General features: G+C 38.2%; 1 protein-coding gene across 1 annotated transcript in view; it reads left to right on the forward strand.

Moving 5' to 3' along the window:
- Positions 1-17,493, forward strand: part of DOCK2 (dedicator of cytokinesis 2) — a 201,064-nt gene extending 183,571 nt beyond the window's left edge. The window contains exons 43-52 of the mRNA XM_082323800.1: positions 486-570; positions 2,099-2,185; positions 2,518-2,694; positions 4,000-4,083; positions 8,354-8,491; positions 10,719-10,846; positions 12,563-12,743; positions 14,201-14,321; positions 15,352-15,494; positions 16,875-17,493. Of these exons, the coding sequence (XP_082179926.1) occupies positions 486-570; positions 2,099-2,185; positions 2,518-2,694; positions 4,000-4,083; positions 8,354-8,491; positions 10,719-10,846; positions 12,563-12,743; positions 14,201-14,321; positions 15,352-15,494; positions 16,875-16,949 (1,219 nt within the window). The 3' untranslated portion in view covers positions 16,950-17,493. The remainder of the gene's footprint in view (positions 1-485; positions 571-2,098; positions 2,186-2,517; positions 2,695-3,999; positions 4,084-8,353; positions 8,492-10,718; positions 10,847-12,562; positions 12,744-14,200; positions 14,322-15,351; positions 15,495-16,874) is intronic.
- Positions 17,494-20,579: the final 3,086 nt, after the last annotated feature.

A 20,579-nucleotide genomic window follows, 5' to 3' on the forward strand; every position in this document is an offset into this window, starting at 1 on the left:
GTTAGATGTGATTAAACTGATTTGGCATGTGCTGTGGATGAAAAAACACGTGTATTTCAGTCCAGGTGAATATATCCGCTCTGTTCAGTCAGTTAGTTTTAACAAAATATACTCCTTTTGTATGCCATTATAAAGCAGGCAAGCAGTGTGTGTGCCACAGCAAGAATACAGGAAAGGAAAAATCTTTTCTAGACCTTCTTCTGTAGGTTTTAACATTAATCTGGAAGTTCTGGAATTTTTATACCTGGAAATTACACCCAGTCACAAGCTGAAGCTTACTGCTTGTAAAACATTGTGTGTTGACCCTGATTTATAGATAAAGTAGTTGTCTCCTGAGTTTTCAGTAAAGTGCTTTTTTTTCTGAGCAGTAAATTTGCTTTTAATTAAAAACTCCACTGACTCAAAATGACATATTTCACTGTGACTGCAAGATCTATAAGTTTCTGAATTCTGTATTTTACAATAGTCTATTTTAAATCTTTCAGTTTTTATAAGTCCAACAACGTGCACCGATTCCACTATTCAAGACCAGTCAGAAAAGGATCTGTTGACCCCGAAAATGAATTTGCTGTAAGTAAATGAACGACAGGGTGATGGATGCAGTTCTGGTAGCTGTGACTGAATTTTGCTCTAGATCCTTTCTTAGTCTCAGATTACTCGTTACAGACACCCTAACTTTAGGATCTGCTTCAAAAAAATAAACGCAAGATTTCTTGATTTCAGCGCTGCTCCTGTGTACTTACTCAATGATACATCACTGTTTCAATTGCAGGTAAACATGTCGTTAAGTATGTTCAACACATTTGTGTTAAGCAGTAACATTTTCTGGTATAGATTTGCATTATGAAACAAGATGCCATGTAAATATCAAATGGTTTGCCTCTTGTAGTTTGCAACACTTTTGTCAGCTGCCAGCTGGGCAATGAGAGGTGTCTGTTGTCTGCTTTCATCAGTCCTGTGAAATCTTGACAGACTGGAGTACTACCTATGTCATTTTTATTCCCATGCATAATGGAGCAATGCTAAGAAATAGGCTTCGTTGTTCAAATATTCTAGGAGATCTGCAACACCATAAATTATTTTTCAGTGTCATGCATAAAAATTTGTTAAGTTTCTATATTTTAATTTTACAGATATCTGATGTTTTATAGTTTGTCGTGAAAACCATACCATCCAATATTTATAGCTAAAGCTCTGCTCTTGGGATACTGATGGGAAAAGCCATTTATTTCAAAAATGTACAATTTCAGTTATGTGCGTGCTGATTAGTACTGCCAACAGTTTCTTGTAAGGAGCGTCTTACCTGCCTTCAAATTAAATGCTTCAGATGCAAAGTCTCCCTTGACATCCCAGCTTTGCACTCTATTATCAAGCTTCCTGATGCACGTTGGCTTCCTTTGCAAACTGGAGAGTTGTGAAACCATTTATGAGTATCCCTTGAAACGGTTTTACAAAAATGAAATCATTAATGTTTGACAGTAGATAATACGAGTACTTCAGATAGGTGAAAATTGGGATAGTTGCAGTATGTCTTCATTGCATTCATTATTATGTTTCCCAGTACTGGCAGTTTAGATAAGCTGATATTGGTAAAATACGGAGCAGCAGGGTAAATGAACTAGTGGCGTTTTAAAATAGCAACAGCTAGTCTTGTTCAGAAGAGGAAAAATGAAAGGCAAAAAAACCAGGTAAGAATGCTGGAAAGCTGTTATGGGGCTATTACTGCTTTTAATTGCAGAAATACATGTTGAAAGTGGAGGGAGGAGGTATAATCTGGGTAGAGGTGAGAGCAGGTCATTTAGTCACAGTCATTCGATCGGTAATGGCAAAAATGGGAATAGATACTAAAAGATTCAAGGGTAATTTTCTTTTTCCTCTGCTTTGTGCAGGCTTAGTGCCTGAAGATGACCTAATCTGAAATCAGAAAAATGATCTGTGCAAATTGCTGTGCTAGATTCATTTTGCAGTGTCCTTTTATGCAAAAATGTGCATGTGTTTTCCATCTAAAGTCTTTTCACTCTGACATTTCAGAAGGCAGAAAAAGATTAAAGTTTAAATCCTGAAGTATCATTTTCTCCCTGCTATGTTTTTCTCATAGTCTATGTGGATTGAGAGAACATCATTTGTTACAGCATACAAACTGCCTGGAATTTTACGATGGTTTGAGGTTGTCTCCATGTCACAGGTGTGTATTAATATGCTAAGAACCCATAAAACATGCATCTATATGAATCCTCATGTACAAAATAGTTTGCAAATTTATCACAGAAGGCTGTTGTTATTTACTTATTTTTATACATACAAAACTGTTATTACCTATGTTTTATCTTTCTCCTGCTGGGATCAATATATCTTGCATCCGATTTATAGTTTCAGGACCAAGTCCTGAGAGAATTGAACAGATCTGTGTTGGTATGCTGAACTGTAAGAACGTTGTTCGTATACGTGATGTTTTATAAAACCAGAAAGACCTTTTTATCGCTTTATAAACCTTAGAAGTCTTTTGTTTCTTTATAGACTACAATTAGTCCTTTAGAGAACGCTATTGAGACTATGTCCACGACAAACGAAAAAATTTTGATGATGATTAACCAATACCAGAGTGATGAGAACCTTCCCATTAACCCACTTTCTATGCTCCTGAATGGAATTGTTGATCCAGCTGTTATGGGTGGCTTTGCTAAATACGAGAAGGTAAGAGCTTTTAAGTCAATGCAAAGAACATATTCCTCCTACGTCCTTTGTTCAAAGTGGCAGTAGAATGTGGGCTGGGAATAGGAAAGCCCTAACTCCACCGATTGAGATCCTCATATCCTGATCACATCTGTATTTGAAAGCAGAAACTAGCAAACTAGAGTAACTGAAGCTCAGAGGGTTTTCATGTACATGTGAGACGAGGTACCCCTTTTGTAATGAAATAGGCTCTCACACATCAAAAGATTCGGTCTGGAGTAAATGAATCAAGTTTATCCTGCAGTAGGTCTGGAGTATTTAGGTGTAGGTTATCAATTAAACTGTCATCAGGTTTTCTCAGTAACTGCAGCCATTCTGCATAGGAGGTTTTGTTGTTAAAAAACGGGAATACAAATAAAAGCTGTTCTGGCAATGCACGGAAAATGGAATGTCTGGAGGAACTGAACTGTAGAAAACTTGTCCCTAAGGCCACCTTGTGATGGCGGGGCAGGAGAGAAAACAGGAATGTTAAAAACTCATATAAATTTAAATTCTAAATTATTAATTATTAAAGTTTTGGATAAAAATGAATGTGGGGTTACCCCACATCCGTAGAGCTCTATTATTTGCGCCTGCCATTTCCTGACAAAAAGCATGCGCCATGCTCAGTAGGCTCAGCATGTCGGACAGACTCGGATAGTGCTGAAGAGATGCCATATGTGGATATATGTATAGACATAGGCTGCATGCGGTAAGCGTGGCATATTCTGGTGGAGTATGACTTATGCTACGTTAGGCCTAATGTATAATTTGTTTAGATACTTGGCAGTCATGGATAAATAGCTACAATCTTCTTGTGTATCTGGGGGATCAAACCTTTGGGCGGCAAAAGGCAGTGTGTGTGCAGTATCTGGCTCTGCTTATCTATGAAAGCGTTCGATTTCTTTATTGTATAACACTGGCTAATGCCAGTAAGTAGGGTACTTGAATAAAATGATCATTTATCAATGTAAGTATCATGATACTCCAAATTTGTGCCTTTTAGTTTCAGTCCAAGCTTAATAAAACAAACAATAATTGGGTTTCATAGTAGGGGTCTCAAACTCAGAAGCGTTGGATAAAGACTGAATACATTTAAAAAAAAAAATAAATAAAAAAAGCACCTCAGTTCTCAACTGATACAATGAGGAATTATCACTAGCAGCATTGGTTAAGGAGCATGTGTATTTGATGACCAATATTATGGTCACCAGCTGGAGTCAATGGAGTAATCACTGATTTCTTTACCTGTGGAAATGATGGCTGAACTTTTTTTTTTTGTTTAAGGCTTTCTTTACAGAAGAATATATCAGAGACCATCCAGAGGATCAAGAAAAGCTGAATAGACTCAAAGATCTAATTGCTTGGCAGGTAACTTCTTATAGACAGCAGTCATCTGAGGCTTCATCAGCTATTTCTTTTTTCTATTCCTTCCTAGCAGGAGAACATAGCATTTAGATGATTGTGTCATTTTTACCAGTTTGTTTTGGTTTTTTGGGTTTTTTTTACTATTTCCCCAAAGCAGGGAGTGGTAGAAGAATGAGAAGATTCTTGTTACAAACGTCCTGCCTAGTTCTGTGACGAATTCGTAGTATTTTTTTGAAAAGGGACTCATAGTAAAATATTCTCTCTTAGACTAAACCTTCTGTTTCAGAGTATGCATAGCTGTAAAAGGACTATCTATTTATTATCCTATTTAGATATTAATAGTTTCCCTTAAGTAGGAAAAAGGACTTCAACTCCTTCCATTTTAATGGCCCTAACAGGAAGGATGTATTCATTACTAACCCACTAAGATCACTGACGAGACAGCATAGCAATAATTCCTTACCCTCTGATGTGGCATGCGATTGATAGAACGTTCTTGGGGATCTAAGCAATCCTGTCCTTCACGTTTTTTAAAATCTGTGCCTAAACTGGAGAAATGGCTTAATTACAAAAACTACATCATATTTCCTGAGGAGTATCATCATTATAGTGTCCATTAAGAGTTAGATGAAATGCTACCAGAATCAGGGGAATTACCCATATATATCCTGATGTCCTAGGGAAAGCAGTAGGCCAGAAAAGTACTTTGCAGAACACATCATTTGGAATGGTTTATTCAAAATCCACATGTAGTGGGCTCCATGTATGGTTAAAAAGGGCCAGGATTTCAAACTCAGGTTGTATTCCTGGAGATAAAACTGAGGGCATGACAAAAGTCATAAGGAGTTCACAAATTGCTGGGAAAACAAGCATTTGCAAATGTCAGATTCTCTTGGGAAATAACTCTTTCCTAGAGGTGGGTGTTCCTTGTTGCTGTTTGTTTGTGGGGAGGTTTTTTGCATTAGAAACCTTAATGGCATGCTAGTTACTCGCAGGAGTTATTTTCACATCAATGACCCTTCAAGATTGCTGCTACATGTCTTTTGTGTGACACATAGCATGGAAGACGGTTAGTAAATATTTTGAAGCTGTATCTCCAGAGGAAAACCGAATATTCTGCCTCTAGTAGCAGCACTGAGGTTATCTGGGGTTTTATTTATTATTATTTTATATATGGTATACATATGATAAGCCAACCAACGTGCAGAACCCTTTTTTCCTCAAAGAGGAAAAAGCACCTATGGGAGGTGGTAGCTGAAAAACTCTATTTTTGCTGAAATTCAAGGGAAGATGGCTCTTTTCATTAACCTAAGCATTTGTTATGATAATGGAGGGAAGAAAAACATGACCTCAGAAATTATCAGTTCTGTTTGCATTACCTAGTCCAAATAGAAATTATTGCCATCAATATATGGCAAAATGAATGACTATGAGAGAAGGGACTTACGTTTTTGCACATAGGCAGTTTGTTGAGAAACCACTAAGTCCTCCGAAATGTAGATGATTTAAGTGAGAAAGAACTGTTTGCTCTGTAAATGAATGGGCATAGTAATTGCTGTATCAAGGCATCCTAGTGATCCCCCTTTCAAGAGGGATGGTATGAAATAGTGTGAGTTAATCTGGAATTTTACTATCAGAAGTGACTGGCTGAAGACAATTTCTCATCATGTTCCATGTCTCATTTTTTGTACTAACTCATTAAAAAATTCTTCCTCATTGATTTAATCTTATGCCATCCTTGTGAGAGGGCTAGGGTATTCTGGGCTGCATCAAAAGCAGCGCGGGCAGCAGGTCGAGGGAGGGGATTCTGCCCCTCTGCTCCGCTCTGGGGAGACCCCCTGGAGCCCTGCCTCCAGCTCTGGAGCCCTCAGCACAAGACAGACATGGAGCTGTTGGAGCGGGGCCAGAGGAGGGCCACAAAAATGATCAGAGGGATGGAAGACCTCTGCTGTGAGGACAGGCTGAGAGAGCTGGGGGTGTTCAGCCTGGAGAAGAGAAGGCTCCGGGGCGACCTTATTGCGGCCTTTCAATTCTTAAAGAGGGCTTATAAGAAAGATGGGGACGGACTTTTTAGCAGGGCCTGTTGCAATAGGACAAGGGGGAATGGTTTTAAACTAAAAGATGGGAGACTGAGACTAGATATAAGGAAGAAATTTTTTACGATGAGGGTGGTGAAGCACTGGCACAGGTTGCCCAGAGAGGCGGTAGATGCCCCATCCCTGGAAGCACTCAAGGTCAGGTTGGACGGGGCTCTGAGCAACCTGATCTGGTTGAAGATGTCCCTGCCGATTGCAGGGGGAGGTTGGACCAGATGGCCTTTAAAGGTACCTTCCAACCCAAACTGTTCGATGATTCTATGATCCTATCTCTGTTTTGTAGATGAGAAACAGCAAGAATTAACCATTTATTCCGCTCTCAGCCTTGAAATGAATCTTCCAAATAGTTTTAATGGATTTTTTGGTACTATTTTCTTAATGCTTTTTAAGTTTCTTCCTGTTTCGTTATGATTCATCTCTGTGGTTATTAGTGTGAGTCACCAACCTTTACAGCTTTCTCCTGTATCGTTGCCCACCACAGGCTCTGTATATGGTTGCTTTCTGACCATCAGAAGTACTCAGTGGATGTCGTGGTATAAATCGACCATAATACCATCTGGCATTAGGAAATAAAGTGGTAATTTATATCTATCCCTGTAAATCCCTCTAAAGAGGACAAACAGATCTGTCTGTAATAGATGGGCTTTGGTACCATGTTTTTAAAAGTTATATTGAAATTGAACTTCCATAAAATATGATCAAGCCAATGGGTGGACCGATGTATACAATATTAATATTATTTATAGGGTCAGAACACAAAAAGGAAGCGTGGAATCTAAGTGGATTTTACAAAAAAGCCCCAAACATTAATGCAAAATAGCTAAAAGTCAATGGTAAAGCAGTTAGCAAAGGCTACTGGCTGAAGGGTAGCTAAAAGTATGTTGCACAAATCTCATAAATCGCCATCTTCAAAGACTGAAGAGTAATGAAATGTCTTTATATTTTAAAGAAAAGCACTACAAATTTTCTCCTTGTGAATACATTTATTATTAATTAAACAGCATGCCAAAGTGTGCTGTCCATTATCCTTGAAGATAACATTTGTTTTGTTTGCTTTTAACTGGATATTATTACACTACTACAACAGCAAAGATGATAGTAGCAATATAATAGCAAAGGCATTGTAGGGAAGAGGCATTAGAAAGGTAGTATTACTATCATATTTGCTTCATTATAAGATTTTTTTTTTTTTTTTGGTAGGCAAGCCATTCCTTCTGACAAAGGAGAAGGATTTTTTTAAGAAATTCAAGTGGAGGGGGGTATTTAATGAATGGATAGATCTTTTCCTAACCTTTTTATCAGGTGTTCTACTTTAAGGGAGTAGGTATCTGTACTTCCCCCCCAGTTTTTAAAAGCTATTGTTATGTACCTTCTTTCAAATCTAGCAGGAAGAATCGGAGATTTTAACCCTTTTGTTTACTTGTCACTGACCTCAGCCTAAAAGATGAGCAGCAAAAAAGAAAAGCACAGGGGTAAAACTGAGCAAAGTCAGCCTGGTTAGTGCAAGCTGCTTCTGTTCATGGCCTGAGTTGTTCATTTTTGTATTGAAGCATTATCTTACTGAATTTGTCTTGAGATGTGGGGAGTACAGAGGAAGTCTGCAGAGTAAAATCAGGGAGAAAGGAAGAGGTCACCTTCAGTAACCAGGCATTAACATATCGAATTGCTGCAGCAATTGTCAAAGTAATCACATGATTAAGCCCCCAGTAGATTGATTAAACCTTTCCCAGTCACTTAATCCTCCGTTTGAAAGAGAAGAGTTTGAAACGACCTGCCTGGAATCCACTTGGATATTTTTTCATCCCTGCCTTCTTTCTTGTAAACTATGGCAGGCACCTTTATAAGCAGGTGGGCTAGTAGTCTAAGGATTTTCTTAAACTCTCACATGGTGTGTTTAATCTCATAAGGGATTAACATTAAAATACATAGAAGAGAGAAAATAGTCACTATGAGGCAGCCAACATTCTTCAAAATTGTACTGAGCAAGCCCGGTTTTCAAGAGCCCTTTTCATCTTGTAGTTGCTGCTAAAAGCTGAGATCAACTGACAAATCTATCTGCCAGTCACAGTAAGAGTTTTGCAGCTGACTTAGCAGACACTTTAAATGGAGCTAGAGGGGTTGTCAGACCCCGTTTAATATTCTCACCTTTTTTCTTCTTTTTTTTTCCCCTCTTCCAGATACCTTTCCTTGGGGCTGGAATTAAAATTCATGAAAGAAGAGTTTCTGATAATCTTCGTCCTTTCCATGACCGTATGGAGGAATGTTTCAAGCATTTAAAAGTTAAAGTGGAAAAACAATATGGAGCCAGAGAATTGGTATTGCTCTCCTTTTAACCTCTCCTGCAATTTCTCGTTACTTAATACACATCTTGTTCTTCCAAACAAAAACGCATGCTATTGTTGCTTGTGGGTTTTCTTGTGATCTAAAGGTAGTAGGACCTGAGTTTTATAGTCAAAGAGTTGATTCAATTTTCTGACATGTCAAATATCCCTCATTCTGGAAGATTTGGAGTATTTTATTATGACTATTAAAATTGCAATTCTTTTCTGCCTCATTAAGGAAGTAAAAGCAAATTCTCATGTTTCTCCACTTTGTAATGTTTCGTAGTGGTTTAGGGCTTTGATCTGCAATTGATGTCTCTCTGTGCTAGCCACTTCCAGCTGTGTGGTGAAGTAAAACCTATCATGTGTATAATACTATAAATACTAGTTGAGACCAAACTGAAATATATGGGAATTGAAGGATAACTTCTAAACACAAACTCTCCAGACAATTCTTGAATAAAATAGTCTGAGCTTGTGCAGGCTAGCAAGAATGATGTTGGCTAGTTTTTCTGATTAAACACCAGTTGCTTTTGAAATTATTTTATGTTGTTGCTTTCAGCCTTGATGATTTTATAAAAGGTTTTATTTCTTCTGTTGTAGGGGAAAAAGTAGCAAGTTTCTAACCTAAATTTTGGATATTGTGCTGTGTTACACACCTGTATGATGAAAATGCTATATATTTATCTCAGTATCTTTTTCTTATTTTCAGTCCCATGCCACCATCCTTGCAATAATAAAGAGGCTGTAATCCACATTTAGCCATCTTGCCTAATGCTTGAACCCCTCAGCACTCTTACAGATCAGCACTTAAAAAAGCAACCTATTTAAAATTTTGCAAGAGCAGAAAATGTACTTTGTGAATGGCACTACTGCCAATTCACCACGTCTGACTCTCTCTGGTGGCTGGCCTGAGCTTTTTTTATTAAAAGAAATGAAAAAAGTTGTGCAGCTGTTGTGCCTTTATCACAAGATTCTGGCCGTTCAAAGGACGAGCAGCATGTAAACTCTGCGAAACACTTGAAAATAGTTCTGGAACGTACAAATGTTTCCAAGTCTTCTGCTAGACATCAGAAATGAGAAATGACATCAGAAGCAAAGTATTTGGGAATTTGGCATAGGAAATTATGCATACATTTTTAATATTTTCTGGATAATCACAACAACACCCTGTGCTTTAATACGAAATGATTTTTTAAAGTTGTTCATATCCTGTTTATAGGATAGAAATTGAAGCAGGCTGGAAAAGTAGTTTATGGCATGCACGTACTGGGAAATTCTCAAAAACCTGCCTCATCTCATGACACTGTGAGAGCTAACTAGGGGAAGGCATGCTCATCCCAGGAAATAACTTGAACAGAAAAAGAGAGAAGAGCTGAGTGCACGCCACAATTTTAGATCCCAGAAGTCACCCCTGAAGAAAGAAAACGGTTCTAGAATTAGCCAAGAAATGTGATCCTCATCCCTACCTTCTTAACAAGAGTAACAGGAAAGCATTTAGAAATAAGTCAAATTGTTTCAGTTAACTTTGTACCAGGCTGCAAAGCCTAAATAACCATCAGCATTAAGCTGAATATTTCCAATATGATAGCTAAATCTTCTTCAAGAAGATTTGGAGTGCTATCTCCTTTTTCTCCTTCCACTGCAGAACATACCAACTTCAAGCTTTCCAGAGAGAGATGGTGCAGCATATATGGCTTTTTGCAATATAGATATATGATGACGTGGAGAATCCTCCTGTTCTTCCTGTCTGGCTATTAGGGAAAGATTAATTTTGTCCAACATTTGCAAACATATACTTAAAAAAGGCTATATTAACATATAGAGATGGCAGAACCTGTTGTATTGAAAACGGAGCATGATTAGTGTCTCGGAGCAAGGACTAACTAAATCTATTTGCCCAAGCAAGTACTTTGATGGTGTGCCCCAGGTCTGTTCAAAATAAGATCAGCGGACACTGTCTCTCTTAATTTCTTTTTCAAACATACAGTTCATTATGTCAGTTGTAGTTTCTTTAGCTACTCACTGTGTCATTGAGTTTGAGAGGTCTTAGAGTGTATCCAGACAGAAGAAACAATCACAGTAACTGATGGTAGCAAATAACTTCTTTCACGCCAAATGTTAAAACACTTGTGCTATCTTCAAGACCTAGTGAAAAGGGATGAAATGAGGTTCACACAAAGTTGCTTGATAACAAATGTTTCTCTTTTCCATCCTGTAGCCAGATTTTGATGACAAGAGAGTAGGACGGCCAAGATCAATGCTGAGATCCTATCGTCAGTTATCAGTTATTTCACTGAGTTCCATGAATTCAGACTGCAGTACTCCAAACAAAATTGCTTCAGAAAGGTTGGTTATCAATACAATACAAATGTTCTTTCAGTCCTGTTTTTTAATTAGTTTTATGGGATGAAAGTAGAAGATTTTAAAAAAAGGCATTCAACGATAAAGACCACTAGCAGTCTCTTCAGACTATGCTAAAATTATTTGTAACTGTTGCTATCGCTTCCTCCAGGCTTAAAGCTACAGCATTTCAACCTTAACAGACAAAGTATACTCAATTCTCACTGAGAAAAGTGTCATTTCATTTTCAGGAAGCAAGTATTTTAAAATTTAACTGACATTTCAAAAAAATACAAAAATCCAGGGTTTTTGCAAGTTTCTCTTCATACAGTTTTTAATTTAATTAGCATCTTTTTGCTTGTAAAAAGGAAGAGGACAACCTTTACAAACTTACAAGTAAGGAGGCGGAACATTTTAGTAAAGCCTGTAGTACTGTAAAATGCTTTACCTAATATGCTTTCTTAACTGAAGCACTGGGAAACATAAAGACTTTTGACAGAAGCGTTATTGATGTATTGATTAGGTTTTTTGCCCACAAATTGTTTTGATCGCTTTATAAATTATCCTTTGGGCACACAGAACTTCTTCCCAAACAAAGTACACATACAACTGATCTTGCTGAGCAGTGTTTGATTGTGATTTTTTTTTAAACAGCTGATCTCCCTTTTTGAGTAGTGTACTTTTAAAAAGTAAAAAGGTGTATGACCCTAACTTGGAAGTGTTTCTTCTTAAGATACGCCTCTATTCTTGCATGTTTGACTGCCGGTTCATTGTCAAACACTACTTACTTAAATTTTTTGGGTTGTCTAACAAAGGTGTGTCGTATCATACGTTATGAGATGCCCCAGGCTGCTCTTCCTGCCCTTCAGCTCCCAGTCAAGAAGGATGGAGCACACAAACATGATTAGTGTCATATCTGCCAGTCCCATGTCTCTAATAAAGCAGGACACCTGTGGAACCAGACAACTACACTTAAGCAGCTGAATCGTGCACCTATTTTTAATTCTTAAGCTGCTAATTTGTTTCTAGGAAGCATGGGTCAACAAATTCACCACACTACTCGATTTATCAATTTTTGTGTTGTAAAATAAGTTCAGCCCTATGTTCAATAGGCAAATTACATCAGCAGAGAAGGGAGTAAAGCCAGCACCAATTTCATATTTGCATTTTTTTAGATGAAAAATAGCCCAATTTTTAAACTAGAAAAATTAGAGGAAGAGAGGAGGGAGATTTTTTTTTTTTTTATCACTGGCTATGTGCGTTGTTGTCCAATATGGTAAAATAAATAGGAGGATGCATTTAAAACATGACAATAAATAGTAATACTCTGTTCCACTGTTTTCAAAAACCAAAACAGCGTGTCTTGCTTTCAGCACCATCATCACCGTGCACAAACTTGCCATATGAGCTCTAACTGTGTTTAGTTTAGGAGCTGCTAAGCTAATGCACAAGTCTGTAAAAAGGGATTTGCACTCATGCTAATATTTTACATTCTTTGCAACATTCTAAGATGACATCATGCTTCCTGAAGGCATCTTGTTTGTATCTGCAGTTGCCAGCTGAAGCACATGATTTACTTTTTGCCAACAGTTTGCAAGGCTGCTTAGAAAGCCAAAGGAAAAGATGACCTGCATTTATATTTCATGGGGAAATGACATCAGAATACCAGTGGCTTTTAAAATATCACTCAGCAACTTGTACTTTTTTCTTTTGCTTCTGCAGCTTTGATCTGGAAGTAGTGCTACCAAAGCAAGTAAAAGCAGAATCAGAGGAGACTGCTCTGCAAATTAATCCTCACCCTGAAGTAAAGATGAGAAGGTCCAAAAAAAGAACAAAAAGAAGCAGTGTGGTGTTTGCTGATGAGAAGACAGCACCTGATATTTCTATGTCCGACACGAAATGTGTACGTTACTGATCTAGAGTAGTATTTTATAATCCATAAAAAAGAGGACATTATTCCTTTGCTTAGGAAAAGAAAGATACATCACACACAACTCCAGCTGTCCCAAAGGGAAATATGCAGGATGCAGAGATGATCTGCCCTGCCATGAATGAAACCTGCAAGATGCTGAGGAAACAAATCAATGGAAAAATCAGACCATCTCTGCTTGCTTATGATGACAGATAATATAGCCCTGAAGTTGCAAATTCTGAAGCTTGGTTAGCTTAAAATGGAGTACTATATTGGGAGGGTTAAGCTAGCTTTCCTGTGGAGAGGCAATTGGCTGTGCTGACATTTTGTGGCAGCTCCTTGCAGTCAGGGCTATTTCAAAAGTGATGAGCCCTGTAGGTTTTGTACCTCGTTATGGAGCATGCAGCTGTTAGGAAATTGCAAGATTGCAAACAGTGTTCCTTAAATGGTGCCAGACTGAAGTTTGGAAGCACTGGCTTCTCTCGCTCCATAGATCATCCGAGTGCTTTTATTGCACTGCTAGATCGTTAGAATGACTTCTATAACTTACATTGTGCTTTTTTTTTTTTTTTTTTTGGGTAGTTTGATTCTCAGAAGACTTTTCTTCTTTTAGTATAAAAAGAAATAATTTTTTAAAAAATTTGAAAGATGTCACTTGATACACATTAACGGATTGTTGAATTACATGGAGAGAGCATAAGTCATTTGATCTAAAATTTTTGGAGGAATCATCAAAGCAAAGTGAATTCAGTAGAAAGCTAAGATTCTTTTGGGAAACAAGAAACTTCTGAAGGATTATGATTGTCTTACACTACATGTCCTCATACAAAAGAGAGATATAAAGCACAGTCATGCTTTGAGAAGCATTAATATACAAAAACAAGCAACAGTTTTGTCTTTTGATGAAACTAGGTAACACATACACCTAACTGTGGGCATCTCACTACGTATTGAGTTACGGGATTTTCTTTTGCTTCATAAAACAGTGACAAGCCTCGCTGGCTATGTTAATGCAATAGGAAAAAATGTTTTCAAAACTTCATTTTACTTTGCAGCTCACAGTCAGAGCTGGCTGATGGTATTATTCCAAAGATAGGGTAGGAGTACCATCCTACAGTTCCAGATTGCAGAATCGCTTCTAGCTAGCTTTTTTAGTGTAATGTTTTTTCTATGTGGAATGAGAAGTATTTATCTAACTATAAATCATCTGCAAAATGTTACACGTTTTTAGCTAGTGTATAATATTATATGTGGACCCAATTCTACTGCTTCTAGCTACTTTTATTGTTTACTCAGCAAACAATCCCATAAAGAACTTGGGTTAGGCATGATAGTTTGTTTATTAATTATTTTCTTTTATGCTTTTCACAAAATACTATTTTGCTTAGATCTTTTTTGCTCATATCTCAGTTCATCATTAATGTTTTTTTTTTTTTTAAATTAAACAGCTGTCAAGGAAATACGAGTTCATGAGTGACACCAACCTCTCAGAACATGTAGTGGCACCTCAGAAAACGTCTGTCCTCAAGCAGATGAGTTCTGTCAGTCGTTCTATGCCAACCATCCCTGGTAAGCTGCTTACAGTAAGATGAGAGTTCTGCACTTCTGTATTGCGATGTTAAGAAAGCATAGCAATAAAGGGTTTGCTCCAAGCAGAGCAGGTAGCTCTCTCTAGGTCTCTGAGACAAAGATTACATTTTAAGTATGTATTGTGCTTGTGAGGCTGGACTGCTACTACTGCTTGGTAACACTGTGCTGCCTAGTGCTAACACACACATCCTGAAAGTGTTACTTCTGGAGCTCCGAATGTTGCTGCCTTGCATGGTGTGGGCATTCCCCCTGCCTTGAAAGAGGCAAGATTTATTCATTTTCCTTGCTTTGTAGGGTCTCACTTGCAGAAGCAAGGGCTTCTGCAGTCTGCCCTCACAGCTGAGGGCAGCGTCAGAAAGAGGAAGGACTGCTCTGTACTTTGCTTTGGCAGATGAATATCCCCAAAGGTTGCCCCATAGCAGGGTTTCAGCTTCTGCTTTTGACGTTAGAGAGGAATCTCATAAGCCTCCCTCACAGCAAGAGGAAGGGGAAACAAGATAACATAACTGCCTACTAGAAAGACTGACCGGCGCACGATAGAGAAGGGAAAGTGTAACTGCGAAGGTGGAACTAATTTCTAGGCCAGGGTGTACAGAGAAAATGTGCCCTATTTCAATATCCTTTACCCCCTACTTCTTCCACAGCACATCCCATTTCTTAGCCTGCACTTCATCTGTCCCTCTCATTGTCCCTGCCTTTCCAGGTGCCTGTAACAGTTGTGTTTAGCCCAACACAACAGACTGTCATGGGCCGCTTTTTTCACGTACTTACTTATTTTTTCTTCTTTGACCAGATTGGTTCATTTTTTTCACTATACAGTTCCAATGTAATGAAGTTTAGTGCTTCCCCATTACTTATTTTTGTATTCTAAGGATATAGTTAGATTAAAAAATGTCTCATTTCTTTCTAGTAATTGCAGTAGTTCAATATTTTGAATTCTGCTTTATCTTACACTCCGACTCTCCTTTTTTGGTTTTGTTTTGTGCAACCAATATGTTTCTCTTCTAAGGATTAACTCTGTCCGTCAGCCCTGTGGCACCTGATGAAACCATTGCATCACATAGGCTGAGTCAGCCAGTGTTTCCTTCCACCTCCGATGGTGACAAGAAAACCTTCAAGAAAAAGAAAGTGAACCAGTTGTTTAAAACAATGGTAAGTTCTGTGTGTTTATGGGGAAAAAAGAAAACGTTACCTCTTCAAAAATTCTATGCTCTGAAAATTAAGTAATTTTAAAATACAATAAGATCATAAGTCAAGCTCTTACTTCGTTTTTTATTTGCTTCTCTCGTCAGAGAGAGGAGTGGAAGCTCTATGGGGAAGCAAAAACTGGCCTCCGGCTGCGCTTTCTGGAGGATGGTGTACATCTTTGGGTGTGTTTGAAAGGCAGGCTCAGATGCGCAGTTCTGCATCCGTACCACGAGAGGTCTCATTCGACCCACTGATTTTCTCTGGCTTTCTGTAACTTTAGCAAAAGAGGGAAGCAATTCTTTGGTGTTCGATTACAATTACATGGGGCAGTTAGCACTAGCATCAGAGGAAGGGAAGCATAGCATATAGGGCAAAACTCACCGTGTGAGTCAGTTTCTGATGTCAAAGATGCTTATTTGAAAGTAGAAATGGGCTTCCACTGGAGCCATGAATGTTGCTTAAAACAGGTTGCCTTCCTTTAAAGTAGGAAACCTTTCACCGATTTCTGTGGAGATTTCACAAAATTAAACCTGATGAATTTAATGTAGTGTTTGAAAGAAAAAAAATGTATATTCAGTGCAGATATTAAGATTCAAAAGTTTTAAAGTTTTCCTCTTTTTCCAGGCAGTGGGAGGGTGACATTTAATGCAGATGCCGGTAGCTACTTATGCATACTGCATAAGCATTCTGTGACACACGTAATATTTTAGATGTCAACTCTTTGCTGATCTTTCAAAACAAAGGTTGATTTTTTAAAAAAAAAATATTTTTTTTTCTGGTGAATAGGTTTCATTTTCATCCGTTAGTTTCTGCAGTCTTTTAAAAAAATATAGCTAGTGCCTTCAGGGACCATAAAGCAACATTTAGGAAAATCTGCATTTCGATGTGTTCATAATCATATTTTTCTGGTAGGAACAATAACAACCTATTAATTTGGAGTCTGTAGGATTTCACTTATATTCAGTTAATCACATACTTGTTCTTTTCAGACCCGGGAGTAACAGCTTTTCAGCATGATCTCATCCACTCGCATTTAAACATAAATAGCATATAAAATAAAGAGGACAAAATGTCACTTTTTACAAGTCTGAAAAAGGACTGAATAAAGCTAAAAATCCACTTGTATAGTGCTTCACAGCATGACTGGAATCATGTGGACAGGTTTGAATGCAGGTTTCTGGTTTTGCAGGACAGATAAATTAATTAAAAATACCCAGGATTTGGTCGACGTCTTTTTTCTCTAGCAACAGCTTAAGGCCACAAGCTAGTAATGAATATACATATTACTGAATCCAATGCAGTAGTCACTTTAACATATGGCGCTCTGTTCCTCTTTTTTTGCAGCGCATTTCCAAAGTTCTAGAAGATGGAAAGCAGTCTGTGGAGCACCATTTAAAATCTTCATCAACAGATTTGTAATTCATTCCGTTAGAAGACCACCTCTCAACCGAAAATAATTATATATACATATATATCCTATTTTAGAGCACCATCTACTCTAAAGAAAGTCTCTGATAACATAGATGGCTCATAGAGAATGTGAACAACAATATTCATGTGCTCTGATAAGTTACCTGCAGTACAGACATAGGAATACCATTTCAAGAAAATACTGCAGGACGTGCCCGCCAGGATATGGAACAGAAGTTTATTGAGCCTCTGGTTATACAGGTGGCATTGTGTGTTCCCTGGTGACAAAACTTGTTCCTGGGAAGAAAGATGTATTAAAAGGCCATCTGCAATGCTTACTATATAACGTAAGTCGAGTTCTGTCCTTTTCAAAGGCCATAGAAGTTATCATTTTGTGTAGCTTGTATAGATGCACTCCAGCTTTCTTTAAACTAGTGCTGGCAGTGTAGTCAAGGCAACAGATGGCTCAGCATAAAATAGCCACTGACCATTTACTCTGTGGCTGTAGTTGGATTTACAGTCCGCGGATCCCTCGGCTGCTCCCACCTCACTGCTCTGTGTCCTCAGTCTTTCTCAGGGTGATGTCCATGACTGTGACACCATACGCCTCAGTCATTCTCAGAACAGCGGCCGTTATGTTGAAAACATGTGCAAAAGTTTATTTACACATGTACAAATTGATATTACATCCCACAATATGATAAACAAAAGTTGCATTTTCTGTTGTTCATCAATAAATGTCAAAAATTTATTTTATTTGCTTTGAACCTTTTTCTCTGAAATCTCTAGGTATCATTGTATATCAGGTAATAGTTTCTTACTGATGGCAAATGGAATTCTACAAGTCCAAGGCTTCTGCTTTCCAAATTGATTTTCTGTGTCTGAGTTGGAAGATAATGCCTTATTGGCATGAAGCTGGACAGCACGGCAGGTCAGCATCGGGGGCGGGGGGGTGTGGTTTATAACCTGTCAGTTCTTTCTAAAGGCAAGTATGTTATCCAAATATAAAGGTTTCTAAAAGGCGAATAATTGATTTCCTTCACTCATCCCTTTGTGTTTCAGACACCTAGATAGGTTTATATTCATTAAATAAAATACAACTGTGTATAGCGTTGTGGATGGGAGAGACTGGCCTTGTTGCCGCTTATATGGATATGAGAAAGACCGAGGTTAAAATTATTCCTTGCTGAGTGGCTGAATCAATGGAAAGACATCTTCAGTTTGTTCGAAGCCTAACTATTTCTGTAAGCACTTTCACGTTCAGCATGAATAGTTTATTTAATGAATTTAGACTCTCTTTGCAAGTTGTCAGTGTGAAGCTGTTTTCTACAGAAATAATTAGCGATTGTTTTCTGTGAGAAGTTTGAAATATTTACCATTGGAACTAATCCTGCGCCAAGAAATACTTTTCAGTAGAATAACCATAGACAGCAAAACAAAATGGGTCCAGTTTTAACACTAACTACAGTGTTTGTTGGTATGGATACTGATAGACTTTTTGTTTCGTTTGCTTTTCACTGCCAATGATACTCCTTCGGAGGAAGCACAGAGGAAGAACAAGGCTTTTCTAGAAAAAAACCCTCAGTTTAATAGAGTAGGGTATCTGTGAGTGGGGGAAAGGGAAAGGTTGAGGGGTGCATGTTTTACATCTTGCTAACCTGGGGGGAGAAGAGGGAGTACCCAGGTTGTCCTTCAATATTATTTGCAGATACATTGAAGAAACATTGATATCACAAAATAAAAAGTATGTTAAAAGAAAAGGCTTGATTCTACTGGGAACGAGTAAGAAAAGGATGATTTATCAGCTGTTTAATCTTTGTAAAGATACCTGTTAAAGGTTATCTTTTGCTTATTGTATCTTGCAGTTATGTTTTCATGTGAGAGTGGAATAAAAGAGTTTTAGCTCAAGCTGTTGTTATAAATTATAATTTAAGTAAGTACTGTGATTCAAAATAAAAAAAAGTACAAAGAATAGAAGGGAAGGAAGAGCCCAGAAACCAATACCAGGAAGGCAGGAGCACAATGTCGAAAGGAAGTTTGGTGTTGAGTGTTTAGCTAGTGGTTCAAGATTCATGCTTGTGTTTTTCTCAGGTTTTAGTATAATTTTTGATGAAGAGTTTAGATTCACACTTCATTAACCAAGTATCAGCAAAAATTGTATTAGTTGTCCCACATCACAGATTGTCCTCTTCTTGCCAGCCCAGTTTTGGATCTGTTTCAAGCCTGAAATCATGTAAATCAACTCTGAGCAGAAAAGCAAAATTAACTAAGAAAAAATAACTGCCAAGAACAGGGCATACATGGAACTGGAATTTTAAGGATGTTTGGGCTACAAGCTCCAGCCATTCACAAGTTTCCAGAAACTGTGGACACCAACATTTAGTCCAAATGAATCACAGAGCATGAACAACAAGTGATGCCCTGGGATAATAAAGTGCAAGTATGGCAACCTGGCAACATCTGTTTAAGAATGTAAATCAGCAGTGATTACTGTCATTTCTGTCACAAGCTCATTAGGCCTTTAGTTCACGTACGTGGAGGAAGATCTACTCAGGCAGCACAGAGCCTACATATTTGACATTCGTTGAGGTGAAGCACAGAGGGCGGCAGAAATTTACTCCGGGACAGGGTGAGGCTTTGGCTGCTGTCCCAGGGAATTAACGAAGCAGGGGTAGCTTCAGCTGTAATCTGTATAGCCCTACCACCTCTCGCCATGCAAGGTCAGAAAAGCATTTCTGGACACAACAGTGTTTTCATGTGCTTTCTGTATCAGAGTTTATTTCACTTCTCTCGGACATTTCAGGTAGCCTGGACAGTAACAGTCTGGCTTTCTGGATTGCGTGGCACTAAGATAATGATTGGGTAGTGTGAGTCTGTAATAAATGGTGTCTAGCGTGGGGTAGGGAAGACTGCCTGTGCAGCTAAGGTTTTATGCGCTGACCTGTAGAAAGCTGTTACACTGCAACAATGTAAGATGCATTTAAGCTGCGTGCCGTGTATGTTCAGTTAGCTAGGTGTCTGAATTTTAGACACAGGCACCTGGGCTTTCTCTCTCATGGAGTGCAATGCTACATTAGTAGTAATGGTCTAGCTCTAGAAGAGCTGCTGCATCCGTGCAGCGTAAGGTCTGATCACAGATAGCAAATGTTAGCATTCTGTTACATCAAGTTATTCTCAAGTATTCTTTAACTAACTTGGGTACCCAGCCTGCCCTTGTTTGTGCTATGATGATACTGTCCAAGTCCTCATTATGAAATTACGGCTTAATTATTCATTTGCGGGGGAGGAATTTAATGCTCTTAAAATGTCAATAAAAATTAGTTGGGGTGAGCTATAGGAAGGTGTTCAGAGTGTAAGTCAGTAAGGATCAAGTTTCTGAGCAGGAAGAAGAGTTCTATTAAAGATTTTACAGACCTCAGGAACGCATTGTGTTCTTGAACTGAGAATTACGTGTGATAGACCTGTGCATTTGTTGCAGGTACTGCTTGACATTGAACTTTTTATCTGTATCACATGCAGTCTGTAATCTTTTTTTATTAGACAATGGAAATTTTGGGTGAGTAGAATCATAGAATGGTTTGGTTGGAAGAGACCTTAAAGATCATCTAGTTCCAGCCCCCAATGCGGGTAATGGGTGCC

The sequence above is a fragment of the Platalea leucorodia genome (genome assembly GCF_965183815.1).
Source record: "Platalea leucorodia genome assembly, chromosome: 11".
Classification (NCBI taxonomy): domain Eukaryota; kingdom Metazoa; phylum Chordata; class Aves; order Pelecaniformes; family Threskiornithidae; genus Platalea; species Platalea leucorodia.